The sequence below is a fragment of the Phoxinus phoxinus genome (assembly GCF_949152265.1).
Source record: "Phoxinus phoxinus genome assembly, chromosome: 21".
Classification (NCBI taxonomy): Eukaryota; Metazoa; Chordata; class Actinopteri; order Cypriniformes; family Leuciscidae; genus Phoxinus; species Phoxinus phoxinus.
In genome coordinates this window covers 1,705,140-1,715,139 of record NC_136896.1, presented here as the reverse complement: position 1 = coordinate 1,715,139, position 10,000 = coordinate 1,705,140, and the positions used below count along the sequence as shown (strand labels likewise).

The following is a 10,000-nucleotide window of genomic DNA, read 5'->3' as shown; positions in this document are numbered from 1 at the left end:
AGTGATTGGCTTGCGCGACTGTCACTCTCCGTCGCCATGACTACCGCCGCTATTACTGGCTCCGCCCACGTGTTTAGGTGGGAGTGAATGGAATTAATGAGCTGTGTTTATTGAAGATTAAATACACTAGAGTCACTCAGTTTTTTATACTCTCTATTTCAGAGTACTTGCATTTTAATTATGTATTGGTATATAAAGACAGTTTAAACAAATTAGAATAAAAGTTTTTTTAGACAATTCTGACCTACCCAACCTTTAAAGGGGGGGTTGATTATGATTTGACTTTTCTGACTGTAGTTAGTGTGTAATGTTGCTGTTTGATCATAAACGACATCTGCAAAGTTACAACGCTCAAAGTTCAGAGCAAAGGGAGATATTTGCTTTTAAAGAAATCGTTTAGTCCCAGAATCCTCAGTTAAGCAAAAACTTGCAGATCCGGTTCATCTAAATGACATCAGCTTATTGATGCAGAAGTTGCTCTGAACTACATTTACATGAATGACTGTAAACCAGACGGTGAAATAACCTGTGAAACACAGACATGATCAAACTGAGCACAAATAAAACACTAAAACATAATTTCTTATTGCTCTTGGCTTTATTACTCCAAACTCAATACTGCAGCACACTGGCCATAATTCATAACCTAACGCATGAGAACCAGAGGTCATCAGATGTGACGTGTTTTCAGTCCAGATTAAACACCAATATTACCTGAGAATGACTTATTCACAGTGGATACCACTTTAAAGGAATAACACACCCAAAAATGATAATTATGACATTATTTACACACCCTAATATCATTTCAAACCTGTATGATGTTGTTTTTAACCTGGAACTTTAAAAGGAGGATCTTTTCATTGTTCAATGTGAAACTGCAGAAGATTAAAAGGCCAGAAATGATGCTTCTGGTCACTATAAAGAGTCGTTTTATGAGTGAGGATTCGTAAAAATTCTCCTTTGTGTTCCAGAGAAAAATCAAACAGCTTTGAATCAACATGAGAGAGTAAATAAAGACTCTTCCTTTAACCCAAAAGGGTCTAGATTTCACATTATGGAGCCTTTGGCCGCTTCTGAACATTTACTAGTCGATGAATCTGCGGCAGGACAGTAGAAAATGACTCAGTGAACCGATTCAGTGAAATGACTCAGTGAACCGATTCAGTGAAGTGGCTCAGTGAACCGATTCAGTGAAGTGACTCAGTGAACCGATTCAGTGAACCGACTCAGTGAATCTACTTGAGTTCTCCACAGTCGCTGACGCTGATTCTCTTGGCGGTTCTTCCCGATCGAGATCCCAGCTCCTCCACCTTCCTCACCACATCCAGCCCGTCTTTAATGCTGCCGAACACCACGTGCTTCCCGTCCAGCCTGGAAAACACAACACACACACACACACACTCAACATCGCTTTCACTCATTCACAGACACATGAAGCGGAAGAGGATCTTCTCGTACCACTCCGTTCTGACTGTGCAGATGAAGAACTGGGATCCGTTTGTGTTTGGTCCAGCGTTGGCCATGGACAGAATACCTGGAGGAAAACACACACACACACACACACACACACACGGAAGAACTTCATGAGTCGTGACTAGTGGTTAACTGACACGTGTTTGACGATACAGATATCATGTTTGCATATAAAACACACACATAACATATATATATATATATATAAAATGTATACATCAACACAATATATATTTATTAAATTATATATATATATATATATATATATATATATTTTTTTTTTTTATATATATATATTTTTTATTATTATTATTTAATAAATATATGTTATGTGTTGTTGATATATATATATATATTTTTTATATATATATTTTTTTTATAGAATAGTTATTACTTGTCAGGCAAAATATACAAACATTTAACAAAAGGACAAAAACAATTAAAAGCAATAAAACAATTGACAATAAAACAAAAAGTAGGCCTACCATAAAAGTGTTGAAAATTAATATAATTGGAATGAAATTAAAAATCATCTTAAAAACATTATTAACCCGTGTACATTTAAAATATTAACATGTTATAAATAAAAAAAATAAGTACTGAATAAAATTTCTCTCTCACTGCATCACATGATGCTTCCAATGCTTTAAAATAGTAGCAAGTAAAAATAAGAAAGTTATGACAATCTGCTCTTTCTCTGTCAGATTGAGATCAGTGTTTATCTATATATTATTATAGTATTTTGATATTTTGCTTTTATTTTATACATTTTCAGTTTTCATTTGAGCTTAAGGTTTAGTAATACCGGTATTATTATTTGATTTTGTCTTTTTTATTAGTTTTTTAAAAATACGTTTCCATTTAGCTTTGATTTAACAATTATGACTACAACTTAATTTTTGTATATTATATATATTTTTATTATTATTTTAGTTTTAGTTAACACTAACAGATTGATTTGAACAGTTATTGCAGCGCCATCTAGAGGCGTTTACATGTTCCTGCAGAACCGGTTCCTGACCCGCAGTGACACACACTCATCACTCTCAGGTGTGTTTTACCTGGGATATCTATTGAGCAAACACAGGTGTGTTTTACCTGGTCCGGTGTGTTTCAGTTTGAAGTTCTCGTCCGGAAATCTCGGACCATAGATGGACTTTCCTCCGGTTCCGTTGTGGTTTGTGAAATCTCCTCCCTAAAAGAAACACACGAGTGTAAAGATGCATGTAAACACACGTTTAAACACACATGCAACAAGCATCTGAGGCTTAAAATGAGTATATGAAACACAATCATCATCAGATGCAGAATTAATCATGCAGGATTGCAAGTATTTATAAAAATATATATAGTTTTAGTTAACTAAAATAAAATATTAGATGAAAAAAAAAATGAAAAAAAAAGTTTAAGTCAAAATTCTTAAATGACTCAAATCAAAGCTAAATGGAAATATATATATATATATATATATATATATATATATATTTTTTTTTTAAATGACAAAATCAAATAATAATACCGGTATTACTAAACCTTAAGCTCAAACGAAAACTGAAAATATACAAATAAAAGCAAAATATTAAAATACTATAATAAAATATAAATGAACAATGATCTCAATCTGACAGAGAAAGAGCAGATTGTCATAACTTTCTTATTTTTACTTGCTACTATTTTAAAGCATTGGAAGCAAAAATCATGTGATGCAGTGAGATAGACATTTTATTCAGTACTTATTTATAACATGTTAATATTTTAAATATACGAGGCTTAATAATGTTTTTAAGATGATGGCCTACTTATGGTTCTTCTGTGAGCAAGTGTTTTATTCAGTGGTTATTAAAGGGATAGTTCACCCAAAAATAAAACTTCTGTCAAAATTTACACACCCGTGTGTAGTTTCAAACCCGTGTGAGTTTCTTTCCATATTTTGAAGAATGTTGTTAATAAAAAAATATGACGGCACCCATTGACTTCCATACTAGGAAATAAAAACGATGGAAGTCAATGGGTGCCGTCATGTTTGATAACCAACATTCTTCAAAATATCTTCTTTTATATAACTCATACAGGTTTGAAACAACGTGAAGGTGTTTTCATTTTTGGGTGAGCGATACCTTTAAGCTTCAAGTGAAAGCCAAACCCAGAAGCGCCGGCAGGTTTGATCTGAATCAGCAGGCGTGTGTGATCTTGTTCTTCTTCATCTAGTAATGATGATGATGATGATGATGATGATGGTGGTTACCTGACACATGAACTGTGGGATCACCCTGTGGAAGATGGAGCCCTTGTATCCGAATCCATGTTCACCAGTGCAGAGAGCTCGGAAATTCTCTGTGAAACACACAAAAGATCAAACATGGCACCTGTGTGAGAGAAATAACGAATATAAGCGGTTTTTAAGGGGTTTACCTGCAGTTTTGGGCACAACATCCGCATTCAGCTTCAGTTCAGAGAGATAGAGAGGTAAAGGTCAACGAAGAACGAGAGTTAAAGGTCAATGAAGGTCAATTAAAATAACCACATTGCAAAATAACTTACATGCGCATAGGAACTACGTTAGCTACATTTGCGTGGAACATTTAAATATTTGATTCAGAAAATATTTTGTGATACTCAAAACTTTTCAGAAATGTTATGTATTAAAGTATTATATAATTACGAATTTTGCAGGTTACTACTATGGCGAAGGCTACGCTATTAAATATTAAATTACTTCGAGATGCCGTTACTTTGCGGAGTGTCCGGTCACGTATTCTAATTAATATATATGTAAACAAAAAAAAAATCCTCGAAGAATTCGCTGATTCGCCAACTGTAGCGTCCAGCGTTCTATCCAGCCAATCAGACGAACTAACTAGACGCACGTCGAGCTGCGTCATTAATATTCATAAGCCAAGCCTTCCCCATAGTAGAGTTCGTAACGTCTCTCGCGCTCGCTCACTTCGAAGGTGACTCGACCGAGGGGTTCGTTATCCGCCGCGAGGTCGAAGAACACCACCGGGTTGTTGTTGGCTTGAGCTCCGGTGGCGTACATGCGCGCCGCGGTAAAGGCCAGCGAGCATACTTTAATCCTGTTACTGATGATTAACATGCTGATTCCGGACCGGTGACCGACTCCTGCCGAGTTATGACAGACACACACAGGAAGAGCGGAAGAGTCACACGGAAGCGCGGCTTTAAAAGCGTGGCGTGCACGCGCACGTCACATGTCAATGTCTAAAACATAAATAAGAATAAATAAATACATGTGAATTAATATACTATGTATTTAGTATAAGTATTAGTAAATAAAAGTTACTTAGTAAAATCAAGACTATAGAATAAGGGTCTTTGGTAAAATCAAATCAAAAGATAAAATATTGAATCACTATAAATAATATATTTTTAAAAAAATAAGATTATGCTTTATAAGTTTAAGATTACGCTTTTGTTACTATCGTTAGCCAAGTTCATATTGTCACAGGAAGGAAGAGCGGAAGAGTCACACGGAAGCGTTTAAAAGCGTGGCGTGTGCGCGCACGTCGTGATTATTTCTGAAACATAATTAATAATAAATAAATGTGAATAACATGTTAACTAATATAGGATGTTATTAATATAAGTATTAGTACATATACGTTAATTAGTACAATCTAATAGACTGTAGAATAAATGACTGGTCAAATCAAAAGATATATCAAAAAATATTGAATCACTATTAAACAATTTTTTAAAAGATTATGCTGTTGGTTCTATCGTTAGCCAAGATAATATTGTCATCAATGCACAATGACATAAAGGTCAAAAGTGACTATAACATCATACCCTGAACATTAAAAATGTATTTTAAATATCTACTTTTAGTGATAACTCATGTTCAAACGATTATCCCCGAAAGCAGAATCAATAATTCAGATTTACTAACACAATAAACACCGAGTCAGAATATTACAGATGAGTTTATTGAGCTGTGGTGTTTGAGGACAGACTGTGAGTTTGAAGAAAGCATATTTTCTGCTGCTCACGCCATTAATCTACAATCAGAGCGAAGAAATCACAAGGAAAGGCTTCATTTCTGGTAAACATTAATATTCACGGGGAAAAACCTGATGTTTAATGTTCAAATGTAATGATTTCACAGATAAAAACGGTTTAGAATCAGATATTAAAGTCTCTTTCATAAAAAAAATGGAAGACCTGTGTCGCATATTCAAATTCATTAAAAAAATTAATTGCATGTGTATAATTTTTTTTGCTATGTCATCAGAACAAGACAAATAATAAAAAATAATTTACCAAAAACAAAAAAATATTCAACATTTTTAAACCAATTTCAAATGGCTGTTATCGCTTTTACATACAGCTGCCCTTTCTACAAACGTGTATAGATTTATTTCACATAAGGCTGTTATATTTGCTTGTACATATTAACAATATTTCTCATATTAACATATTACAATAAGCCGAGCTTCCGACAGCTTTACACACCGTTGGTTTTCATGAATGAACGTGTATTTGAACCAAACGTTAAGATAATATGTCAGGGTGGTTTCTTTCTGGTCCAATATGGTATTCCAGTCATTACATATACATACATTATATATGTATATACACCACTGTTCAAAAGTTTGAGGTCGGAAAAAATAGTTTTTAAAGAAATTAATATTTTTATTGAGCAAGGATGCATTAAATTGATCAAAAGCATCTCAATCAATCTAAAGTTTAAATATTGAATGATATTAATATATGTTTAATATTCCCCAAAAATATGAAGCAACACAGTTTAATAATATTCATCATTTTTTCTTGAGAATCAAATCATTTTCTATAGGATCATGTGACACTGAATAAATTATATTTGACTATATATTCGTACAGAAAGCTATTTTTAATTGTATTGTACTATTTTACAGTATTTTCGATCAAATAAATGCAGCTGGAGAGACTTCTTAAACATTAAAAAGTCTCACGACCTCAAACTTTTACGGAACAGTCGTGTACAGTATATTTTAATCTACATATTAGTATGCATTATAGTACAGTATTGCATTTTGAACTCTCGCAATGAATATTCATAGACATACAGTGGCAGAAGAAAAATGCATGACCAACTAATACAAAAAAGACCGTACAAATGTATTCACAAATATTTACAGGAAAATAATACAACTGCATTATGAACAGTAGTGAACTAGACGGATGGAACGACTCGAGTGTGTGTTTCTGTTCTCTACGAGCTCGGTTTCCTTCTTTCCCTTTACGTTTGTCTAGAGTAAGATGTGCTTTAGAGTGAATATGGGAGAATCTGCTGAGGTTAAAACAGAAACAGAGCTGCTTATATCGAACAGATGTTGGTCTGGTGCTTCATATCAAAGTCAAAGCCAGTAGAAACGAACGCTAGTACGTATATTTCTCTCTCATGTGGTAAAAAATCATTAATTTCAGCTCCACTTTCCTCGGACGCTCAGAGGTTGCGCTAACTTTCCATTAAATCCCTAAAACGCTGAAATTCTTGTAATTTTGACTGATAAAAATAAGGTATCTGGGTAACACTTTACAATAGGGTTCTGTTAGTTACATTGGTTAGTTACAGTAAATAGACCAACGCTACTTTTGCGTCATCGAAGGGTAACGCCCCTTTTTGGGGGAAGACAAACGGATTCCCCTGAGAACAGAACTCGCTCTAATAAGTTTCTTGACAGCAAAAATGGTACAAATATACACACTCTTTGCCGACCGAGGACAGTGAGCGGTATTTAAAGAAGCTACTGGATATGGGGATATAGAGGTGTCCCTTTGAAATGGTCGAAAACTGGATTAATGACCTCACGCAGTCACAGTGGCCAAATATGAACTATTCAGAGTTTCAGACATCTAGCACTGTCTCGTGGAATCACCAAATAACGTTAGCCTATTTTTTTGTCATTAACACACTCACAGTATGACAAACTAGACCATGTCTAGAGGAGTCGGTGGTTTACTTGGATCATATTTCACTTGATTTAAGCTATTGACAGTTTTGTTGTCGACTAGCTAACGTTGTTACTAGTTAACGTTAGAAAGACGAAGCTGCTAGCAGCAGTTTAGTTGGTATGATAACGAAATTAAAGCCAGTAACTAGCAAGTACACTACTTCATGTTAAATACAGATAGTTTGGGGGATTGAATTACGTTAGTGACACAAGCAGAAACCAGCCAAGTCCACTTTAGTCCTAGCCTGCCACTATTTCAACAGTAAAATCAGTTAACAGCCAAGGTAGCGTGCCTAGTGAGAGCTAATCACGTAACTTTAATGTTAGCTGCAGCTTCGTCTTTCTAACTAGTATAGCTAACGTTAGTCGATAACAAAACTATGTCAATAGCTTAAAATAAATCAAGTGAAATATGATTCAAGTAAGTTAAACCACCGACTCCTTTTGACATGGCATCATCGTCTAGTTTTTCATACTGTGAGTGTGTTAATGACAAAAAAATAGGCTACTTACTCTTTAAATACCGCTCACGGTCCTCGGCCGGCAAAGAGAGTGTGTATGTTTGTGCCATTTTTGCTTTTTAAGAAACTTTGCAGATCTAGAGCGAGTTCTGTTCTCAGGGGAATCTGTTTGTTTTCCCCCAAAAAGGGGCGTTACCCTTCGATGACGCAAAAGTAGCGTTGGTCTATATTAATCTGTGTTAACGTTAGTTAAATGATTTTAACAACCCTCTGATGCTGGTCAAACATGACAGATTTTTCAAATGTATTTATTTAAATAAAATGAATGCACTGTTTTAGTTTTTATTTAATATTTTGTATTTTTAAAAAGGGGATTTAATGGTACGAAATTATATTTATGCAGTAGTTTTAATTGATTTAATCACTTTTTTGAGCATTTAAAAAATACAATTTTCAACTTAAACTTTGGTCAATCTTGAATGTTTTGTAGCGCAATCAGAAACTCTTTTTTAGATTAGAAACTTGGCCGATTATTGGTGAAGTGACAAGCTTTAAAAAGTGAACAAAAAAAATGAATAGAATTTTACGTTTATTGTTATGAAAATGCACAAAAATGAGATTTAAAAAAGAAAAAAGAAATATAAAGACACATTTTACTCTAAAACTGTGAGAAAATCAAAGCCATAAATCTAAATAAGTTGTTTGAAATTGACCTAACCCTAATTTGAGGTTGATGTTTAAAAAAATTAGCTTTCAGTGAGATTTTGTGTGGGCGCAGTACCACACGCTTCCACTAGAGGAAATTCTGTGTGACTATTTTCTTTCAGGACCATTTAACATTTTCGAAAAAAAAAATTGTGTTCACACCTTTACCAAGTTTTGTACTATTCTGATGACGAAAAAAAAAAAAAAAAAAAAATTTTTTCCCAAAGAGCATCAGAGGGTTATTAATGCATTAGCAAATGTTGAAATTAATCTTAACTAAGATAACTAAATGCTCTAGAAGTATTTTTCAGTGTCAGTTCATGTTACCTACTGTCGTAAACTAACGTTAAGAACGGAAACCGTACTGAGAAGCATTAGTGATGAAGGATTATTAGCACAACCTCTACGGTCGTGTCTGTTCACGCTGGTTTTGAAATCTGTACAGGAAGAGGAAAGGACGGTAAGTGCATCTGTGTTTGTCAAGTATGGAGGAGCGCTAGCGAGGGTTTGCCGGCCTCAGTTGTTCTCGAAGAGAGACAGCAGGTCGTCGTTGCTGCTGCTGGGAAGCTCAGGAGGATCCAGGTATGACAGGAGATCATCGGGGTTCATCAGGTCTGGCAGCAGCTGGAGGACGAGAAACAAGCATCAATGTCACCAGGTGATCAGAAGTGTCACGAGTCTCACGTCCTTCCCCCGCGGATGAGCACAGATATATTAATCATAAAGCCATATGACTTTATTCTGGTTGTTATTGTTTGGAGGACTGGGAGGAGAGGAGAGTGGGGGACGTGAAAGGGTAAAATATGTTTAATTAACGAATACCTTAAAACAGTCAATGGACATATATTTCAAATTATATATATTATTTATATTTTTTTCATCAATTCTTATATCGTTGTTGTTTCTGTTTTGTTATCGGTTTTTTTGGTCGATATTTGTATTACAAAACACATATATTTCAGATTATAAGGTCTTGTCTTTTCTTTCTTTACTTTTTTTTTAGTTTGTTTTTGTTTGCTTGTTCTTTTTTTTGTAAAATTTCTGTATGTATTCCTTTAATAAAAAGTCACGAGTCAGACTGAACTCACATCTAAAGACGCCTCACGAACATCTGCGCTGCTCTGACCCTCCAGGTTACCCGGCGGGGGGTTAAAGGTCATCTCTGTGGTCATGTGTCTGCTGGAGGCGGGGCTCTGCTGGGTGGGCGTCGGCCTGCAGGGGAGGGGCGGGGCGTTGTGATGTAACCGCTGAGTGCTGGGCGGCCCACGCATACTGTGCTGCAGGGGATTGTGGGATTGAACTGTGTTGAGGGGTTGAGGCGTCTGTGAAGAACAGAAATCAGAAAATATACATGAATTAAAATGTTTATAAATTAAGGATGAACAACATGCTCACTCACACACA

The 10,000-nt window shown here is 35.1% G+C and overlaps 2 protein-coding genes across 4 annotated transcripts in view; both read right to left on the bottom strand.

The window, feature by feature from the left end:
• Nucleotides 1-579: 579 nt before the first annotated feature.
• Nucleotides 580-4,685, bottom strand: ppifb (peptidylprolyl isomerase Fb). Of its 3 annotated transcripts, none has more exons than XM_079595836.1 (7): nucleotides 4,421-4,643; nucleotides 3,889-3,919; nucleotides 3,722-3,810; nucleotides 2,575-2,671; nucleotides 1,462-1,537; nucleotides 1,228-1,374; nucleotides 580-1,175 (listed from the first exon to the last, which is right to left on the bottom strand). In XM_079595836.1, exons 1-6 carry the CDS (start codon nucleotides 4,568-4,570, stop codon nucleotides 1,239-1,241), a joined length of 579 nt encoding a protein of 192 aa, XP_079451962.1. In that variant the 5' UTR covers nucleotides 4,571-4,643; the 3' UTR covers nucleotides 580-1,175; nucleotides 1,228-1,238. The 3 variants fall into 3 exon arrangements, with proteins under 3 accessions (XP_079451962.1, XP_079451963.1, XP_079451961.1); XM_079595837.1 differs by having other exon boundaries at nucleotides 580-1,172; nucleotides 1,238-1,374; XM_079595835.1 differs by having other exon boundaries at nucleotides 580-1,374; nucleotides 4,421-4,685.
• Nucleotides 4,686-8,233: 3,548 nt separating this feature from the next.
• LOC306989397 (zinc finger MIZ domain-containing protein 1) overlaps nucleotides 8,234-10,000 on the bottom strand; it is a 48,211-nt gene continuing 46,444 nt past the window's right edge. The window contains exons 22-23 of the mRNA XM_079595091.1: nucleotides 9,685-9,918; nucleotides 8,234-9,220 (exon numbers count right to left, since the gene is read on the bottom strand). Coding sequence (XP_079451217.1) covers nucleotides 9,113-9,220; nucleotides 9,685-9,918 — 342 coding nt within the window. The 3' untranslated portion in view covers nucleotides 8,234-9,112. The remainder of the gene's footprint in view (nucleotides 9,221-9,684; nucleotides 9,919-10,000) is intronic.

Bases quoted from the DNA above. Each gene is read 5' to 3' on its own strand.
- ppifb (XM_079595835.1), bottom strand. From the start codon at position 4,570: ATGTTAATCATCAGTAACAGGATTAAAGTATGCTCGCTGGCCTTTACC. The intron at 3,920-4,420 runs GTGAGCGAGCGC...TCTGAACTGAAG, and splicing joins TCGGTCGAGTCACCTTCGAA to CTGAATGCGGATGTTGTGCC. The intron at 1,538-2,574 runs GTAAAACACACC...GTTTTCCTCCAG, and splicing joins ACTGAAACACACCGGACCAG to GTATTCTGTCCATGGCCAAC.